This window comes from Channa argus, chromosome 2 (genome assembly GCF_033026475.1).
Source record: "Channa argus isolate prfri chromosome 2, Channa argus male v1.0, whole genome shotgun sequence".
Lineage (NCBI taxonomy): Eukaryota > Metazoa > Chordata > Actinopteri > Anabantiformes > Channidae > Channa > Channa argus.
In genome coordinates, this window is record NC_090198.1 from 28,459,117 (window position 1) to 28,480,725 (window position 21,609).

Genomic DNA, 21,609 nt, shown 5'->3' on the forward strand with positions numbered 1-21,609 from the left:
GAGCTGTGGTATTGTATGAGGTATGAGGACGTCTGGAGCGGCAGAGAAGTATGTTAGAGTGGTGCAGGACATGTATGAGAGCTGTAAGACAGTGGTGAGGTGCTGTAGGTGTGACAGAGGAGTTCAAGGTGGAGGTGGGTCTGCATCAAGGATCTGAGCCCTTTCTTGTTTGCTCTGGTGATGGACAGACTGACAGATGAGGTTAGACAGGAATCTCCCTGGACTATGATGTTTGCAGATGACATTGTTATTTGTAGTGAGAGCAGGGAGCAGGTGGAGGAAAATCTAGAGAGGTGGAGGTCTGCTCTGGAAAACAGAGGAATGAAGCTTAGCTGCAGCAAGACAGAATACATGTGTGTCAATGAGAGGGACCCAGGTGGAACGGTGAGGTTACAGGGAGCAGAGGTGAAGAAGGTGCAGGACTTTAAGTAGTTAGGGTCAACGGTTCAGAGCAACGGTGAGTGTGGAAAAGAGGTGAATAGGCGAGTGCAGGCAGGTTGGAACAGGTGGAGAAAAGTGTCAGAGTGTGTCATGTGATAAAAGAGTATCTGCGAGAATGAAAGGAAAGATGTTCAAGACGGTGATGAGACCAGAGATGTTGTTCAGCTTAGAGACAGTGGCACTGGTTTGGACATGTTCAGAGCAGAAACTGTGACTATATCGGTAGAAGGATGCTGCGGTTTGAGCTGCCAGGCAGGAGGTCTAGAGGAAGAGCAAAGAGGAGATTTATGGATGTAGTGAGAGAGGACATGAAGTTAGTTGGTGTGAGTGAAGAGGATGCAGAGGACAGGGTTAGATGGAGGCACATGATTCGCTGTGGAGACTCCTGAAAGGGAACAGCCCAAAGGAAAAGAAGAAGAAGGTGGCACCGTACAAAACCTCATTTGGATCAGACATATGGTTCAGTGACATGGAGGACAAAGGTGGGGCTGGGGGGGTCTGTTATTGACATCCTGTAGACCATTTGACCTGGAGCACTTCAATTGAATGGTGCTGCTTTGTTATCACATTCACTGACTGTGTCTGTAATGTGAGGGAGGAGCCTCTACTCTGCAAAAGTGGGAGTGAACTGCATATTTTTGTAGTTCAGCCGAGTGTCTGTCTTTTCTCTGCATTATCTGTTTCTTCAAGTCATGTCCTGGAGTTGCAGCCTCCAAAATTAAAAATTGAATCTCATCTTTTTACTCTTCTCATTTACTATAATGTAAATGTAAAATAATTTCATGTCAGTGCTTTAATCTAAAATCATGATTAAAATTAACAATAAAAAGTTGCAATTATAAATTTTTACATCAACTGTTTGGACTAATAATTATAAAATATGGAAAGATCAAGGGCTACAAACCTCGACTGGGACATGCGGATGTTTTATTACATATCTACCAGGTTTGAAATATCTGTCGGAAATTTTTTTCACTGACAATATCCACTTGTGGCACAGCGTTATTAATCCTTTCTCGGTTTAATACAGAAAAAAATCCTTGAAAACTGACTTGAAGCAAGAGATAAACATGTTTGCTGAATTACTATTCAAACCAATTCACAATATTATCCAAACCTCTAAGTGCATTTGTTGACCTAAACCCGAGCTTTGCAAGCTGATCACTATCTCAAATAATAATAACAAAAGATGTAAAATTCCCAACGACTGAATCATGTTTATGACCACAGTGAAATTCACAGAGTCAGGACTGATGCTCATGTGATGGACTTGTGACCCACCCAGGGTGCAGCCCGTGTCAGCAGGGACGGGGTCCAGCCTCCCCCTTAGTCCTTAATAATAAGCAGGTAGCGTTTAGCTAAACGGATGCTCAGATGCATGGGAGGGCTTTCAAATTCCTTGTTCACAGCTGCTGTCTGTGTTGTGCTTGCACACGAGGCAAAAGTTCAAATCAACAGCGAGCTCTATAATTGGCTTTGCCGTGCGGCAGATATGAGAGACACCTTCCTTGAAGCTGACTGCAGTGGGGGGGAACGGAAATCTGCCCCATTTGCTTTTATCCAAAAGCCTTTAAATATCATAAGGGTGAACTTAATCAAAAATGTGTATTCATGAGGAGCAGGACAATAGCTACCTTCCCTTTTTCATACCTCTCCGCTTTCAAATATCTGTGAAACATCTTTTGCCTGTTCAGTCAAAAAATAGGACGCACTGTGCGGCTAAATTAGATCTGATATAGAGATGTATTATTTTCATACGACAATAGTTCTCCTGTCGCTGCTTAGCATACATGCTACACATACTGTACAAATTCATTTTCTTCTAAATTCACTGGTCTCTTTCCCTCACAAACACACACACCCACAAATACACAGATACACAAACAGAATCACGCGTTCGGTATCTTCTATTAAGTCAAGCCCATTCATCTGAAAACCACTGTGTGATTATGTGATTGGTAATGAAATCCACCTTAGTATTCCATCATATTAGTTTTGAAGTGGATCTGACAACCATGTGATGATAATCTTGTAGCAGTGGAGGTGATAATAATCATCTCCTCTTCCACCTTCATATTCAGAGCCACATATCAAATGAGAAACTTAGGAGTCACCAGGCTGGATGGAGCCTTGTGATGCAGGTGTGGTTTTTCTTTATTTCATATCGTATTTCATTTACATATTTGACTGCAGGTGAGATAGTGGTAATGAGAGTCTTTTATACGCACAGAGAGAGCAAAGAACACGACCCATAGGCCTTTCTATTACTGTGCATATTCTGACAGTTAATATTGGACTAAAGCTACACAGTTCTACCTTGACTGAGGCTACATCCACCATTTTGTTACTTGGTGTCTGAGGTCACGTTAAGTTCATGTACATTTATAAGATGAATTCCTCTTCAGAGGCCTAAGGAGACCTGTTTATTGCTCATGTATAAGAAACGTGCGTTGTTTGTCTCTATTGCAACAGAAAAATGGGACATCGTTTGGTCGGGGCAGTGTATTTGTGGTGTTGCATATTCACACTTAGACTCTGCACCTTCAGGCCAAAACATTGTGTTGTTGAGAAAAGCCTGAAACACTTTTCACATTATGAAAGCTACAACATCAGTGCTGCGTCAAGACAATGTTTTGTGCACTGTGAGTGTAATGCTTAGAAAAAAATAATCTGTGTTCTGTTGCCAAATTGTTTTGTATGTTAAAAGCAATAATATGGGAGACGTGCACATTTGAATTGTTGTCTTTGACTTCTCCGAGCTGACAGTATTCACAGCGATTGTCCCGGTCAATGCCCCAGTACCAGCACCTCCACTCACGCTGTACACGGTGTTTGAGTTTCATCACGTGAGGATAGATAGAACTGTCAAACCAAATCCACAGTTCGGTTCAGACCTCAGTTTTTAGTTTGTTTGAAACACGGATGACCTGCACCCTGTGCTCTCCCTGGAAACCATGCAGCTAGTTTGAATTTGGTGGTGAGACCATTTGCACACCGACCATTGCATCACAAAGTTTGCACTTTTCCATGTCTCTCTTTACACAGAACCCACCTCGGGGTTCTGACTCTGGATCCCCCCAGGAGGAGCTGGGGAATGTGGCTGCAGAGATGGACATTTGGACTCCCTCACTGAACCTGCTGCCACGCCCCGACTTCAGATAAGGGGTTGAAAATGCACAAGAATGGAAGCCACCACTGGAAATAGTAGGAACGTCCGGATGCTGCCTTTCTGTACTTGTACTCGTAAAACTTCTCTGACACTGCGCCCGATACCACATTAGCCTCCGGAAACTCTGTTCTGCCGTCTAAGTTCATGTACATTTATAACAGCAACAATGAGGTTTATATATAGTAACTAGAACTTTACCTAAAGTTCACTTTGTTTTCAACAAAGGTTGAAATAAACACGTAATAATTTCCGTTATCATATTCCATCATAGGATTTGCTTAACTGCGGTGGATTGATGAGGATTTTATTGTCCAGCAACTCATACTAGAAGCAAAACAGCTTGTATTGGTACTGTATTGGTACTCGGTATAGACAAGTACTAAAATGTAAGCATGTACTTGTGGTACCGGTACAAAGTCACATTAACAAAGGAAATGACTGGTCTTTCTAAAACTTTAAACTTTAGAGGATTCAGAGGTGTCAAACTCAATTGCACAGGGAGCCAAAACTCAAAGCGGGCGAACAGGACAAACATTTATTGAAACACGCTAAAACTAAATGTTTTTTGAACGTGAATATGAATAAAAACAGACAGGAATATTATTCCAAAATTCCAAGTTTTAAATAAACTTAAAATTTATATAACTTAAAATACTTTGCTCTCCATCAAAATATCGCTTGTCAAAATTATACAAGTTACAACAATGAACATGCCGCAAAAAAATTTAGCTTTTCCGCAAAAGTAAAAATGACTCATCAAAACATTCAGTTTTCTTTGCTCTTGTGCCAACTGACAAATTTCCTTGCGTGGCTCAAAAACTCTATTGCGAACTTTTCCTCGACTCAGTCAACGCACCTCCGTATGATAAATGTCGGCAAACTCGGAGTGTATTTCTCGCATAAAAGACTGGAACTGCCGGTAATTTAAGCCTATAGCTCGGTTTGCTTTACAGCGTTTCCTGATGTATGATGCGGTGATGTGCTGTCAACTCACCAGTACAGTTCTCCTCCTGCATCTTTACCCGCATCCTCCCCACGAGCCCACTTCTTTCACCGCACGTCGCCGGTGCTCCGTCCGTTGTAAGTGCAACGAGTTTGTCCCAGGGCAGCTTCATTGGAGTCCACTCCACGGGTGAAGATGGCTACCGTGGACTTTCCTCCGCAGCAAGACAGTGTGCAATAAAGTCTTTGCTTCTTTCAATCAACTTCTTAAATCAGTGGCCATCTCACAAACCCGATCAGCAACCGTACTTCCACTCAGGCTACATCTGCCAACATCTGCTTTTTGTCTAGACACAAGACGTCGCACACCTTCATCACGCAGCTCTTCAGAAACGCTCCCTCGGTAAATGACCGGGCTAAATTGACTCTCTCCTGCCACAATAAAGCTCGTTTTCACAGCAGCTTCACTTTGGTGAAAAACGTCTGCTGAGCTGTCACATTCTTCTTTAACGCTTCTAATTTCTGCTCTGCATTCAGGTTTTTCGGCTTATCCTGACGTTTAGTCTCGAAGTGGCGTCTTAGATTGAAATTCCTTAATTACAGCCGCATTAGCTCCACAAATAAGACCCACGGGTTTAGCTGCAATGTCATTAAACATGTACTCAGTCTCCCATCGGTTTTGAAAGGCTCTGTTTGCAGAATCAACTTTTCTTTTCGCCATTTTTAGTAGCTAGCTTCGACTTTACAACACGGCTGTACACAGCAACATCGCTTGACCTGATTGACGCGGGAATGTTCCCGGGTAACTGCTCGTTGTTGCGCTGCATCATGGGATCTGTAGTTTGTGCGTTATCAGCGCATCATATCGCCGGGCCATTAATAACAATAAGAATAGATCTATAGAAAATGATGCTCTAAAGAGTTCAGGTGAAATACACTTAATTGTACAGGCTGACACCAGCCCCCACCAGCCCCCACCTGACACTAACAGCAGCAAATCCAATCAAATGAGCCTTGAACTAAATTACTTGTAGGTTTTATAGCTCTGACTGTTACCATCAGGAGAATATACAGACTAAAGCAGAATTCCTACATAAACACATGTAAATTAGTATTTTTTTAAATTTTGTGCAATCCAAAACTTTTATTAATTTAAAACGAGCAACCTTCGTGCACAGTTTTTAAACCTTCTGATACAGAGACACTGAAAAGACTAATTGAGTGAACTCTGGGGAACGAAGACAGGCTTTGCATAGAACACATAGAAGTGTCTTCAGAGCTCACAGGCTTATCCAGGTGCCCACTCAACATAAGGCCATTTTTTTTTGTCTTCACTATCCATTCTTTTCTCTTTCCCTTCAATTTCATCTTCAGTAGCCCCATCAAGTTATTATGTAAATTGTGAATATTGCAGAAGAAACGAACACGTTAAGACTCTGCTTCGCTTGACTTCTTGTCTGTGGGCTATCAGTAGGAGAAATTCATGTTTCCATGTGAGGAACACAAGAATTTTCAGCTGCTTTCTTTCTGTGAAGTACGAGGAGCTAATGAGCCAATGTGCAACAACTTTTTCTAACAAGCATTCCAGAGCGCAGCACTACCTTCCGCGAGGAAGGTGGATTCAGTTTTTGGCACCAGATGGAGGTCCCTTAACTTAAAAAGAAGCTTTTGTAGCCTCCTTGATAGTCAGTGAGTCAGAGCCTGTCCTTGTCCCACCACTGACTTTTTTTTTTCAGAAGAATCTGAAGGTCCAATTCCCGGTCCTGCCTGGCTACATGTCGAAGTGTCCTTGGGCAAGACACCTCCAACCTCCAACTTTCACAGAGCAGAGCTGAAGGAAGCCAGATGTGAATTTGGAAAAGAAAAAAAAAAGTTCTGGAAGAATTTTTTTTGCACTGATGAGACCAAGATGGACCTCTACCAAAGTGACAAAAGGCCAGTGTGTGGGGGAAGCAAGGGTCTGTTTGTTATTCAAACCACTGACAGAATCACTGATATGAAGTCACAGGTGCACAGAAACATTCGGTCTGCAAATTGGCAGTGAAATGCATCCAAACTAATGTGAAGGAGCTTCATCGTGCAGCAACACAATGATCCAAAACACAACGCCAAAGCAACAAAGGACTTCAACACAGGGAAATGGCGGAAGCTTTGAGACGGATCAAGGCAATCGCCAGACGTTATCTCAGCTGAACGTGCATTTCAGCCAATGAAGAGAAGACTGACCCCTACAAAGAAAACAACATTTGGAGGAGAAAAAGAAAAAGCTGTATTTGTTGATTTAAGTGAGTCACAAGTTTTATGTAGTTATTGTAATTAGGCATTTACTTCAATTAATTTAAAAACTACCTGTTCCAAAAACCTGGGAGGGGATTGTGTCTTTGTCATCGACGACATCACCCCATAAGCCTGCCTCTACAAGCATGATGCTACTTCCTGAGTGAGTGAGTTCAGGACTATGTAGTATTTATGAGGTACGGTTTCGAGTATTTTTTTTTTTAAAGAAAAACCTCAGCTCTTTCTAATTCCACTGCATTTCGCAGTTATCGAAGCTTAAGGGTGCTTTCTTGTCAAACGCAATAGATTGTAAAAAAAAAGTAATAATAATAAATCACAGTAGGAGGATGAATGTCTGAAGCTTGATGGGCTTTGCAGTCAAGCCGAGGTTTTCGTTTTTCACTCATTGGGAGCCTGCGTCAGGATGCTTCTGATGTACATCAATGCATCAGATCACTCAAACAGCCGTCTCAAAATTGCTGCCACCAAACACAGATTGCTCTGGGCTGGATTTCCTTTATTTGTGCTACAGTATCTGCTCTAAAAGAAGGGATTTATGTCCACTTTCTTGTCACATATGACTATAGCCTTTTAGCAAGCCGTTTTTTTTTTATTTGTAAAAAACGCAACAAGAAATGTTGCTAATAATAATCGATCTCCGATATGAATCTGAACATTATACATATGTATTGCACATCTGCATACGCAAACACACTCACTACCACCCACACATAAACACCGGAGTGGCAGAAAAGAACATGGTGTCATATCAGAGCAGATAAAACAGGAGATGCCGCTTAAGGCGAGCGTCACTGCACTTTATCTCTTATAGGGAAGAAATTCTGTGTCCCCTCCTTAAGCACTGGGGTTGCCTGCCTTAATATTAATGCTGTTTTTTTTATTTTCTTTCACACAACAAGTCAGTCAAGCATGTGAAATCCGATTTGTTCTGACCACGTGCAGTAAGACAAAAAGTGTTAAAGTACATCCCGTAACTTTTTAGATAAACCGGTTTGGCTTTAAAAATCCACAACTTTCTGCTGCACAGACAGTAGTTTTCTGCATGTTGTTCAGTAGAAGTAGCAGACCAGTAAGAAAAGGCTATGGGTAAGAAAAATCCTCACAAACCCAAAAGCTTTAATAGCTAAGAGGCAGGCGAGCTAATGTTAACAGAAGTAGATGTCAAACGGACTACAGATTAAAGATGCAGTTTTCTCTTCTGGATGGCGCAGTACACACAGGTCTCTGAGTGACGTCATCAGCGAGATGCACGTGCAGCTTTGGGGCACAAAAGGCCTATAATCAAAGACCAAAACAAGCTGTTTTTGTGTGTAAAATTGCACGAAGCACAAAGGTAACGAGTGGAAATTGTTCAGTGTGCCAAGCAGAATTAGCTGCCAGGTCAAGTGACCTGATCAGAATATGGTGCTACAGTGGAACGGCTGGAATAAACTTAGATCCTCCGAGCACATTTTAATGGATATTGCCTGAAACAAAGCACAAATCAAAATGACTAACCTGCTGTTGCAGCTCTGTTCTCCTTCAAGGATGTGTCACATTTGAAGTCACCTCTACACAGTATTTGGTGTTTGGAGGTGAAGCTGTTGTGTTTCAAAATTAAATAAAAATGTCACTGTGGGAAGGTTTCTTCAGCAGTTTTCCACCAAAATCTTTCTATGTCAGAGCATATTAAGGGTTCAAATCCAATAATGAGAATCTCATACAATTCACATGTAGTAGTTTAGTAGTCTAGTTGACCTTTCTGATGGCAAGACATTTTTATCAGTCAAATGCATAGTTAACCAAAATCAGCTACATTACATTTAGCTGTTGAAGCAACAATTTGCACATGTTGTCAGAGAAATTGAAAGGGATTTTTGGAAAACACCACACACCTATTATCTTCAAACCCACTAACACACTGTGACAGAGACTTGTCCACCTGAAAGACTGAATACCTAAACACAAGAAGAGCAACATAATGTCCAATGCAGTGAGGACGATGTCCCAGCACAGGAGAAGCAACATCTTAGGACCAGAATCCGCAGTGTACCAACTGTACACTTGAAGGGTAAAGGACTCTAATTTGAGGAGACCAATGTGCACATTTTGGACAGAGAGGAGTAAGTGAAGCCATTTACACTACTCACAAAAAGTTTGGGATATTCGACTTCCGGGTCAAATGTATACAACATGTAAAAAGTTTATGCTACGTTGATATTATATCATGAAAGTAGAGGCATGCAATGGTAATTTCCTCATCTCAAACTATTTATTCAGACAGCGAACAACATTGGAGGATATACCACAACAACAAAAAATGATTGTCTCAATAGCTTATCAAGTGTCATGATGTCAAAATGTGAGCAGTTATTTACCTCGTTAGACAACAGCATGTTATGCAATGAGTGGACACGTGCATTCGAACGTTTAGTGAAGGTCAAATAAAGTTTACCTGTAAAGGTTTAGTGCATTTTAGGTGCATTCTGAAATTTGACCCTAAGGTCAAATTTTTGTGAGTAGTGCATCTTCACAGTGACTGCGTTTGCATTCACTTAAAGAACCAAAGTAGTAGACTTTGTTGTAAAAACGAGGCGGCACCACCCCATCAATGACGTCTCCTTTCATTCATTCCTTCACTTCTTCTGTTACGCACATGCGCAGATCAACCACGGAGGCCACGTCTAACGATCTGTGACTCCGCCCTGTTGTCCCCCCCCCCATCCACCTAACGGCCTCAGTTAGGCCAGGTGAGGAGCAAATGAGTTATATCCCCCTACTCTGGAGGATATAACTGGGCCCTGTAGCCAACTTTACCTCAGACTGAACCTGGGTGACTGAGAACCTTCACCAACCTAAAGAATTTGTAGTCATTTATAAAGAATGTTTGCTAAAAATGCCAAGAGCAGACACATAATGGTTCCTCCAAAAGGCGCAGAGAATTGGATAATTTGGTCTGAGAAGAAAATAAATATCTTGTTGAATGTCTTCCAAACTATCAGGAATTTACTTTATCTAATACATTTGTAGGCATTTTCTCTAAGTCCATATCAAACCATAGAACTATGAAGCAGGAAAAGAACAATGTATATATGCAAATACACCTGCTCAATAACAGAACGGACACAATAATTATTCCTTCAGTGAGAAACAGAATAGGAAAAAGGACCGAGGATGAAACTATGAAAAAAAAAAGAAGAACAGAAATGCCCAACAAACATACACAAACAGAGATATGTACTGAAAGAACAAGCAGGAGTAATAACAAGTCACACAGAGAGAGTGACAATGAGTGCCACAGCGTGAAACACGCACACACAAAGAGAGTTCGGAATGGAGAAACTCATGTGTATGGATGACAAAGAGATGATGTGCAATGCAAAGAAATTTTGTGTGGGTTTTTTGTGGCTCAGAGAGTTTGGTGGCACAAAACTTCACCCTGTGGCGTCAGCCTCCATTCCACTGAATCCAAAGGTCAAATCTTCTTCAGAAGTACCTGTTGCCACACGGCTCTTTCACTTCCTGTCTACAATTTACTTGCTTTCTGTGTGTATGTGTGTGTCTGTGTGTGTGTGTAGCACCCTGAAGCGAAGGGCCCATGTTGTAACAGAAGACTCTGGCCAATAGGGACTAAATGTCAACTAGGCAGCTGTTTATGGGTGTGAAAGTGTGTGTGTGTGTGTGTGTGTGTGTGTGTTTTGTATATGCTTATAAGTTTTATTGTCACAGTTGCACAGTTAAAATAGGAACAACACTTGGTGGAATTGTTGATGGTGACTTTGCTACGGTGGCCCTGAGAGCTCATAGCACTGCACATAAGCCAAACAGAAGCAAAATGAAAACGCAACTTCATTAAGAAATGTCCCGCAAAAAGCCCCAACACAACCAAATCGAGAAACGTGCTGCAAAGACCACAGGCGACAACAATAACGTCTCCGGGAGCAGTAAGTAAAAAGCACCTGTCCACCCCGTCACCTCAGTCAGATTAATTAGCAGGATAATAATTAGCCAAACGCAAACACTAGGTTAGTAGTCATCAGCAATGTTAGTCGTTACTGGCTCATTTCCCAACCCGCTGAGGGAGAGTCAGCTCCGGTACATCGTGCATCAGAAACTGTGGCAACAAGGGTGTAATAGTTGTGTCTGTCCCTTTTTAGTGTCCCCCGGAACCATGGGAGACAACTGTGATGGCCTCGTTTCCAGGGGCCACTAAAAAGTGACGGACTATTTGCCCTTCCTATGAGCTCTCAGTTACAGTGTACAGACGTGCACTAAAACAACTCAAAACTGTGGACTGAACAAGCTGCTTGCATAAAAATATAAAAGATTGAAAAAGAAACATGCTGCCTGACAAAAGTCCACAGCTTTTCTGTTCATCCATCCACCAAATTGTGTCACCAAATTGAACAACGTCCTGCCTCTGTCATAGATGTCGTCTGATCATCAGAACACTGGAGGGTAGAAGGTTCCCTGCTGGACCATAACTACTGATACCAACAGTCACATTGGCTGCCCGGACATTGAGCAGAAATAATCAGCATGGCAACACATTTGAATAGAAAATGTGTTTGTTTTTTTGTTTTTTTGCAATTTATTTAAACTGGCACATGTGCTTAATATTGGGCACATGTGGTTTGCTGGAGTGTCGTCCAGCCAAAAATGTTTCACAAGAGAAACAACAACTATGGCAACCAGCATCACAAACATCACCATGTTCATCCTCACTGCATAAACACGATCATTAGACCCTCCCCCACACTCGTCCACTTACCTTGTTGTGTCCTGAAGAGAGTAAAAAAAATCCAAAGGGACGACTTGTTCTGTACTGAGCTGATACTGTATAACCAGTTTGTTTTCCCTGAACTGTGCTAAAGTATCACAGGCTGGGTTTCTGAACCAAGTCCATCCAATCAGTAGAGGCTACTTAGAAGTTAAACCCCGCCTGCCCACTGTCCCACTGCCTCAGTGGTTAGAGTGCCAGGTCATTGGTTAGCTAGTTGACCCCAGTGGCCGCCATGGGATGGAGGCCTAACAAGGAAGCGAGGTTGTTTGCGTTGCGTAGGTGGATGAGGTGTTGCAGAGTAGAAAGTGAAGCCAGTTGTAGGGGCTGTAGATAATTGGCAAGATTGCTGCATGTGCTTGTTAGTGGAATTGGAAAAGGGAAGATTGACAGCAGGAAGAAATATTGTCTTGTAGATGTTCATTAAGAACATATGTAGACTTTATAATTGGTCGACTGCAGCTCCTGCAAGTGGGTTCTCACAGAAAACAAGCCGGTGGGCATTACCCTTTTGGCACAGACTGATTTGCTCAGAACAGTTTTGCAGAATTAAGAATTATTCAAAGACTTAGCTCATGTCTTGAGTATGGAAATAAGAATAAAAAGAAGTGACAGGAAAGGAAAGGCCTGTGTGTGTGTGTGTGTGTGTGTGTGAGTTGTAGAAAGATAAAAAAAAAGAACCAAAAAAAACAAAAGGAGCAAATAGTTGGATGCAGGTAGCGAGGACAAAGTGAACAGAAGAAATGACTAAGAGAGGGACAAGGTGTCCTGTTCTATACAAGTGTCTTTTTTCTGTATGTGCCAGATATTCAAAACAGAATATTGAATATGTGTCTTTGCTCCAATCGTGGAATTATCCACTCATTTCTCTGCTGGGTTTTCAATTTCCATTTGTCATTCTCTTCTCTCCTCCTTATGACTCCCTACTGTTCATCTCACTCTCACACACTAAGCTTTGAAGTGTGAGTGTGTGTATCTGAGTGCTGTACACTATCAACACATGCTTTAAAGTGTGTCTACAATATATTAATGCAGACATCGGTGCAGGATGTACCGTATGCATGTTACATATAAATGAGTGAAGAGCGGGGGTTTGTGTTTGCATGTGTGTGTGCACAGTATATATGTGCCCACATGCAGGGACGCACTGAACACACACACACTTGCTGGAAGGTAAATGGAGATGTGGGACGTAGACGAAGTGGAAAATAAAGTTAGTTAACAATTGTTGAGACACGGAAAAAACGGCTAATATTTAATTTAGGGAAACTGAGAGAAAGGGGCCAAAGAACCTGTTTGAGCCCTAAATCCAGAATGTGAGGCCAAACCTACTGAGTACAAACGCAGCACGTACACTTATTAATGACTGGATTTCTGAGTTCTCTCTCACTGCCACTTTGCTTTTTCCGTTTCACTGTTGCATTTTTTTCAGGTGTGTGGGCTGTAATCACGAGCCTCCATCACAGTTGGTCAGCGGCTGTTCAAGTGACAGCCAATAGCCAGGACTCTCATCCTCAAGCGTTGGGGCTGGAAAGTGGTCTGTCATAACAGATTTAGTTGGTGGTGAGTGATGAAGGCAGGGTTAAGAAGTCAGATCATGAGAATACAGTACAGTAGAAATTATAGTCACCTCACCACATAATTCAACCGAAAAAACTTGCAGTGAGCGAAAGGTGGGAAATATTGTAATTGCACAGCATGTAATATTCTTGTATACTGTCACCGTGACTTTGGTCTTTGTTGTCATTTTTGGTTTCAAATTATTAGATGTCACTTGTTCTTTATTTGATTCTTGGCACAGTAATTCTTTTATCCCTCCCCAATCTAATTTTGCCTTATTAGCTTCTTTTAGCCTCTCCTTCCACCTTTCTTGTTTTTTTTTCCCTTTTTTTCCTTTTTTTAGTGGAAATTAATGACTACCTCAGTGCTACAATCTATTCAGCCGCAATCAATCGCCATTCTTTTCCATTTCTGCTTTTTCCAAGCTTGTTCACTGTTCACTTTCTCCTGGAAAGGTCGAGTGCTCTTTAGATAAGCTCTTAAGGCCTTGAAATTGTCCTTTCTTTTCCCATCATGTCCCCCACACACCTGCTGTTTCTTATGTCTCATTGCTATAGAAAAGTGTAGAGACTGAAGTTTGCGTTTAGCCCCAGCCCCATTGAAGTTAGTTCAAATGTTGCTAAAAGTGGAGCGTTAATCACAATACGAACTAATCAATCAAGCAATGCGACTCTAAATGGTTCGAGATCAAAATAAAGCTAATCTCTCCGATCTGTATTCACGACCATTTTCATTTATTTCTCCCTCTCCATCTCCTTCTTCCTGATAGCCAGGGTTGATTGTTACATCGCTCTAGCACTAAAGTCACCCTGTGTAGGAAGCTTGGCTTATCGCCGCTGGGCCTAGCCCAGCATGGGGGTGGGGAATTGAACAAGCATTGGCCGTCAGAGCTGGTTAGCTTCAAAGACCCCCTGTCACAACTACACTCACAATACAACCTGTTTACTACCAAGGGCCCCCCCCTGCATTTACCAGCTCCCCGGCAGAATCAAGCCAGTGCCTGGGGAGACGTAAGAGGGACGGGGAAAAAGCAGAGGGGGAGGGTGGCCCCCGTTAAGAGGTGGCTGAGACAGGGTGCTGGGTAAGTGACAAATCCTAAAAGGGACAAGCGAGGGGCGAGCATGTGTTTCTGGATGTGCACGTGACCGTACAGTGGGTTATAAGAGATGCGATGCTAGAGGAGCAGTGGCAGGATGATTCTGTACACAAAGCAGAGCAGAGCGTTATAGGGCCCTTGGAAAATCAGCTTTTTTCTATTAGTCTATAAACCGACCATTAAAATGATTGAATCAATGAAGGAAAGGATGATCTATGCAGGAAAGGAATGGAAGGAATGGAAAAGGATTTTATGGTGCTGGGAATGAAGCAAAATTAAAAAATAGCATTGAAGTGTTGGGTGTGTTGTTTAGGTGCATGTGAATCAACTCGTCACCATGACCTGGCCTCTTACGCACAGGGACAGTGGGGCAGTGAAACAAGCAGCAGCACGGGGCCCCTACAACGCAACACTGCTTCTCAACGTCCAAACCGAACAAGCTGCCCAAACACACTGACCGTTCGCAGCAAATGTTTACGATGGCCGTCATATTAACACGTGGACTTTGGAACCGAACCCAAACCTGGCAATGCTGTTAACCTCCGCCACGCTGAAGGATTCCCCAAAAACTCGACAATATCCTTGACTGTGCAAGACCACACGTTGAGACCATTTTTAATAAGAACTGGTGATGGAGCACGAACCAAGGACATCTTCTCTCAACATGTTCAGGCTATTTAATCAATTACTGCGGCTGCAAAAATAACAAGGATGAAGGAGTTCTGGCATTATAGAGCGTAACAGCCTTGCACTTCACTTTTTGTCTTGTTAATCCTCCTCCAATGTCACTAGATGTTGCTTTTAATTTGATTGCGGCGGTTTCTGAAAATGCCGCGCGTCTCCCTACGAACGCAACAGCACACAGTGCCAGGTGTTGACATTGTTCCAGGGTTAAAGATCTTCAGTGTGGAGTGTCACTCAGGGAAATTAGTGGCACTGGATAATTATCGGTGTCCAAGATAAAAGGGCCTCGTAATATGATCTAGTACCTTTTCATATTCCAAACAATAACAAAAGAGCCCCCTGCAGAGTCGCAGACTACGGGAGCAGTTCAAAGGACGAGTAGCAAGGTCTGAAAAGGAGACGTAATCTGTTAATTATCAGCCAATGGGTCATTTACATACTAATGATGGCAGCCAGTGTCAAATCCGAGGATGAGACAGAGCCACACGTAAAAAACACAACAACTAACACAATTCACGAGTGGCTACAAATTCCCTGTTTTCTATAGACTAACGGGGACATGAGGACGTTGAGAAACAGTGGGTTAGGGAGCCCGTACCACCTGGACTAACTGTTGTAAAACTCTGGACATGTCCCACAGACTTCCCTTTTTCTCCCCAGGAGTATCTGCTCTGACTAACCTCGCTGGCGGAGTACAAACTCCTGCATAATCCACCCACTGAACCGATAGCGTTGGAAAAATTGCAAATAAAGTGCAATGAAATAGAGCTCTTAGATTTTAATGTGTGGCTCCCTCCCTATCTATACCCTTCCCAAATACTGCAATTCTATTTGATCTACCCCCCCCCCCCGCCAATTCCCCGACCATGCTTTTCATCCTCTCCACCATAAGTCATCAGATACTCCTGGAAGCCATTCCCACCTGAAATCTCATCATCCATCCAATCTGTCTTTCATCTTTCCTCCTCCGATATTTCCATCTCTCCCAATCTCAGTCTTCTCTAACAGTGGGAATGACCGTAGTGAAAGTCAGCTGTGGTTTAGAAGTGGAAGGAGTTTTTTCCTTTTTTTTTTTCCTCCCTGCCCACTTACATTGCACATCTACGCGGATGGACTTGATGGCAGCCACCCCCACCCCATTCTCGGCCTTGCAGTAGTAGCGACCCCCCTGCACCCTCTGGATGCCCTCGATGCGCAGCGTCTCATTGTAGATGGACGTTTCCTGGAACTTGTCCGATGCACTGCCCGCCGTCTTCGTCCACCGTACCTAAGAAGAGCGGGGGAGGGAAGAGAATGTCGAATTGGCAAATATGTCGGCAAAAGGACAAAATCAGTGAAGGGTAAAGGAAGGCACTTAGATTTTAAAAAAACAGTTTTAAAAATACTGTAAGAACAACATTAGAAAATAATCCACTCTGACATCTCTCTGTTGAGATGAAGTCATCATGTTTCCGGACACTAATAGCAAATTTCGAACCAACAATTTCCATTGTGCACCTGTAGTCACATCTAACAATGCGTGACACACAGAAGCACACTTTTACATCCCTAAAGTAAGATGAGAATTATAGAAACATATATTTATGCAGATGAAACACAATGAGAAAGTCCCATTTACCTTAAAGCTATAATGCTACTTTTTTTTCCAGAAATTAGCCACATTTTTTAGGTATCTAACCCTGATCAAAGCTTCACCGTGTGTCGGTAAGAAATTGCCTTAAAAATAGCATCTCTGTGCTGCTGTTTTTACTGTCATAGTAAAAGTTGTAAAAAAAAAACAAAATGTAAGCAAAATGTAATTTATAAACAGAAATCAACAGCCACATTTTCTTCCAAATGTATAGCAAATTTGAACATAGTCTGCAAAAACAAATGTAAATGAATTTCATCTACTACTGACATGTGGGTAACAGTATATTGTTGCTGTGTCTGGAATCATCCCCGCGTCCTTAAAGTGGCTTTGAGCTCTTTGAATGTATGTCTACACAACACAAAATAAAAAAAGAAAAATCTCAAAGGTGCTACGAATAAAATGACTAAAAGTGACATGGTGTGTATTATTTTATGGATGGGTCAGCATTGCTTGGTAGTTAGGTTGCTGCAGTTCCTTTTCTTCTTTTTCTAGTAGGCTACGCATCAAACCCTTCTTGCGTAGCTGGAGCCATTCGTGGGTGCGTTGCCACATTAAGAGGCCTTAATGTGACCGAGCAGGTCAATAAATTGTTTGAATTACTGATCAACACAGTAAAAACATATCAATCTATAAAATCTGTGCATCATAGTGGAAGTTAATGACACTAAGTGCTGTGCTCATCACGCCCGTGACAGTAAACTCAGACCGTTAAAATGTTTTGACGCACTCTGTAAGCTTTTTCACGCTTCAATTATCCCATCAAGCTGTAGGAACGCCACACAGCAGACGGCTACATGATACTTCCACATGAATAATCAAATGCACAAACATACACACCCACTTCAGAGAAAGCTTGTAAACCCGACCACTAGTGTCTGTGTGTGTGTGTACAGTCCATTAATTCTTCTTAACCCTACAGCTGGTTATCAAGCTTGATGACACTATCAGCTATGTCCTGTTGAGGAGGTCAGAGCGGATAATGGGCAAAAGTCACAAACCGAGTTTGTGCGTGAATGTGTGAATTTTCGCGTTCCAGGATATGAACAGAGTACAAGCACCCATCCTCAGTCTTGCATGCGTGGGGGTGTGTGCTGGTTAGAGAGAGGTTATATGGATTAGTGGATTATCAGGGCCTGTGTAAACGCTCCCTGTCTGTTTATCCAGCTCTGTTTGTGGAAGGGATTTTGGAGGAGGCAGGCTGCCATTGATCAAACCAGCCAAGGTGAGCAATGAACCGAACCCTGTCTCTTCCATGGTTTGGTGACTCCAGTTTGCATGCATGCAAGTGCGTTTGTGAATGGCGTTTTTGTGACCAGAAAAAAAGGAGAGAGAATGAAAGTGAGCAGGAAGCATGTGTCTGTGCATCCTTTGCCTTTATCCTTTCTATTCAAGGCTTAAAAGATGAGTGAAAAACTTTTTCACTTGTTTGCTCCTGCGAAGGATTAGAGTACAGGAACATTAATATTAAGGGTCTAGAATTTTAATGGCAAGATTATTTGATAGGAGGCTTTTTGAGCATGGGAAGTAAAATAATATAATTCAGCTTCAAAGCAGTGATGGTATGTTTACTGACATCCCTTTTTTCTGTGCATGAAATCTAGTAAAAAAAAAAAAGGGGGGGTTAAGCATGCAATCAGGATGATGCACTGCACTCAAAAGATTGTCGAAAATCAGTGCTGCATTAAACTTAGAATAACACTGCAAAGACCACTGTTAGATCAGGAGATGTCTGAGTATGGGAAAAAAAAAAAACAATGTGAGAAATGTAGCTAAGGAAAGTTGTACACGTGATAAAACAAGAGATATGGTCTTTCCGTTTTTTCAGTCAACGGCAGCGAGTAAGAAAGAAAACGCTATATATACAGTATCGCTGGAAGCTGCGTGACGGGGAGAGAAAAAGTGCATCACACTGGGAGTTGCTTCACCAGGGAGGCAGATGAAGCAAAAAGCAGAGAGGTGATACTGCGAAGAAAGGGGATATTGTGTGTGATGCAGATGACAGCCAGGCAGCAGAGGAGCCTTTATCTGCCTGTGACACCAGTAGCTTCAAACCATCACCTGGGCCTTCTTCCTCTGACCTCTTTCACTCCACCTCCACACCGCTTTCTTCCAGCTTCCTTCAATAGGCATGCAGCACTGCTCTTTTTCTTCCACTCAGGTCCCGATGGATAAGTCCGGATATCTCTCTCTCTCTCTCTCTCCTGGTCAGAGCACTCTTCTTCTTATAACCTTCCTTTATTTCTTTACAAAAGTCCAGGAAAGCCAAGCATTCGCTGTTCACAATGATCTCGTGTCTGAATGTGCGTTCATTTAGATTTTCTAACAGGATTCTAACAACATTCTTGCTGGCAGATGAAGACGCATTTGTTGAGTCGGAGCCGTCTGTAATAATGGCTTTTACATTTGGTTAGAAGTGTAATGTGAAGGGAGGGTTTGCGATCCTCTGGGATCCAGCCCGACATGAAACGCAGCACGTTCTGGTTGTTGTTTCTGTATTCAGCCGGGGAGCCGCGTGCCGTCTAGGACACAGATGTTTCAACGGGAGAAGAGAAACGGTCCAGAGAAAAGAAGAGTATTGGAGGAGGATAGGGAGCTCTTTGTGATTTTATGGGATGCTGGCACCATTAAGGCCTTATTCAAATTCTGGGTATTGAAGAATGGACTGTAAGATAGTGACCGGAGACAAGTGGCCTAGTAAACTGTCCATTGGCGGACAGATGTTGTGTAATCATAATTTTCCTTTTTACACATCACCGGTTTTCATCAATGTCTGCACTGCTGGAGCCTTCCACAGTAATAACCTGTTCCTTGGATGCTTTCACACACACGCCCTGCTTGCACTGATATGGAAAGAGCCCAGCAAAGATGTTTGTAACAAACAGAGTCTAGAGTCTCGATACCCCCCACCCCCCACCCCTCCCTCCCGTCGTCTGATGCTGCGTTCATTTCTACACATATTTGGAGATTTCACCAGGTGTTTTTCAGTTGCCGCCTCTGTGAAGTTTAAACCCAGTCAATATTATTCTTTGAGAGACAACTCTTTCCATTTGAGGCTTCAATTCAGTTACATTTGGCACATTCGGCAGCGGGTTCTCTCAAGCAGCGGGAATTCAGACGGCGGCAAAGACATTTTTGGTGGGATGTCTCGTGGAGTCCTGCTGCTCGTGCGAGTCAGACAAACAGGTTTCGCCAGCTGACAAGCACCTCAACAGTTTTCTTTAGCCGCATTAAACGTGCCGTACTCCATTGCTCGGATGAATAGTCAACAATGCTCCAATACAACATCCATTTCTCCGTTTTTCAGCTGAAACTGGCAGAAAGGTGATAATTCTACTGTTTATAATTGAGGTCAAAGTGGGTGGTGGAGTCGTACTGGAGTGAATCCAGTGATCAAAACATTTAACCCACCTCTTCTTAAAATGCACGTTTACTGCATCACCTTTCAGAGGGATTGTACAGGTGTACCTAACAAAGTGGCCGGAGAGTGTAGATTCTCAACACAAAATGCTGTATCATAATGTATTATATTATAAAGTACCACCTGCCACCTGTGGTTGACCACACTGACGGTGGCCTGCAGCTGTCTGTCCAAACATTCAGTGTCTGTCTGTCTAAGCTTGTTCCTCTTCAACATCTCCCATCTACCCCGTCTTTCCCTCCCACTCTGGGTCTGTCTCTCTCCCCCCCACCTCAGAGTGACACATCACAACTGGATTCAACGCACACGGTCCAGTGGCCGTCAGACCCTTGTCGCTGTGCTTTCTGAAGCAGGAAATGTCAACTCCATAAAGCAAAAAACGAGAGCTCTTATTGTGAAATTAGCATTCGGTCCAGAAAAAAGCATGTGCGATGCATCATCAGCACAGCCGCCATAAATAACAAAATAATAATATTATTAATAATAATAATAAACTGCTCTAATCTGATGAGGAATTATTATGATGGAGCTCTGTCACATTTACCCTTCTAGTAGAGAAATTAAGACACTGATCTACTTGACCTCCAAACAGGAACTATTGTACATTTACAATGGTTATTATTATTCTTCGTCCAGACGTCCCTCCTCTTTATACTGCTGCTGCATCCTGGGGTGTTGCAGAGTTTGAATCCTTTCTAGTCCCTGTCAGTTACTCATAGACAGCTTGTGAGACCTGCCTTTGACAAATTTTCAAACACTTTTTTTTTTTTTTTGCTTTTATGTTACGCCAGTGGAGTCGACGATACAGTCGTCTATCCGTCCAACTGGCTCACTTGCCATGAATAGGCTTAAGATGGTAATCCTGTTATCGGGGAATACTACTTGGCACGGATGCAAAGCCACACACTCACACAGGCAGTAAGACTCGCCCAAACACACTTCTTAAGGAGGGCGAACGTGGTAGAGAAGCAGAGAAATGAGGCAGAAATGATCAAATGACTATAGCTTGGTAATAGCTGAGTTTTGATTTACAGCCTACGCTCAAACTCAATGACTTAAAGCGACAAGGTGTGGATGAGATACAGTGTAAGGCTAAACAAATTTGCACATGGAAACCCAATCTGTTTTAATTATCTGTCACTGAGAGGAGAGATTGAAAGGTAAAATGAAGCAGCCCGGGAAGAGCCGAAATGGATGGTTAAAAAGAGACAAGGGTGCACAATAAATAATAATAATTTGAAGCATCCCCGCCTGAATGGGCATTACTCTGATTCATGGCATCAGGTGCAGGAAAGTTCTGAGAAAAAAAATAAAAAATAAAATAAATAAAGAGAGACTCTTGTGTGAGACAACTGGCTGCTAAAATCAATAGCGTCCATGGTTGACAGACAACTTTTAGCTTACTGTAAGTTGATTATTGTCAATCTGGATGTAATTGAATTCATATGAATAAGCTCATAAGTGGGTTCGTATAGCTGCCATGATCTGAAAATAAAAAAAATAAATTCACTCAGTTCCACTGCTCGGTGTAGAGATCACACAGCAAAAAGTTCAATAAAAAAGGACTCGATGCTATTGAACACAGCATCCTTTCTCTAACCTTGTCATA

General features: G+C 42.4%; 1 protein-coding gene across 7 annotated transcripts in view; it reads right to left on the bottom strand.

Moving 5' to 3' along the window:
* Positions 1-21,609, bottom strand: part of LOC137106310 (MAM domain-containing glycosylphosphatidylinositol anchor protein 1) — a 173,609-nt gene that overhangs the window by 90,739 nt on the left and 61,261 nt on the right. For 6 of the 7 annotated variants that reach the window (XR_010911919.1, XR_010911917.1, XR_010911916.1 and 3 more), the window contains exon 4: positions 16,042-16,216. Coding sequence is in view for 2 of the 7 variants with exons in the window: in XM_067489434.1 (XP_067345535.1) it covers positions 16,042-16,216 (175 nt within the window). In the remaining 5 variants the exon portion in view is untranslated. Of the gene's footprint in view, positions 1-11,600; positions 13,832-16,041; positions 16,217-21,609 lie in introns of those variants that run through there. The other variant, XM_067489442.1, reaches the window with a different exon arrangement.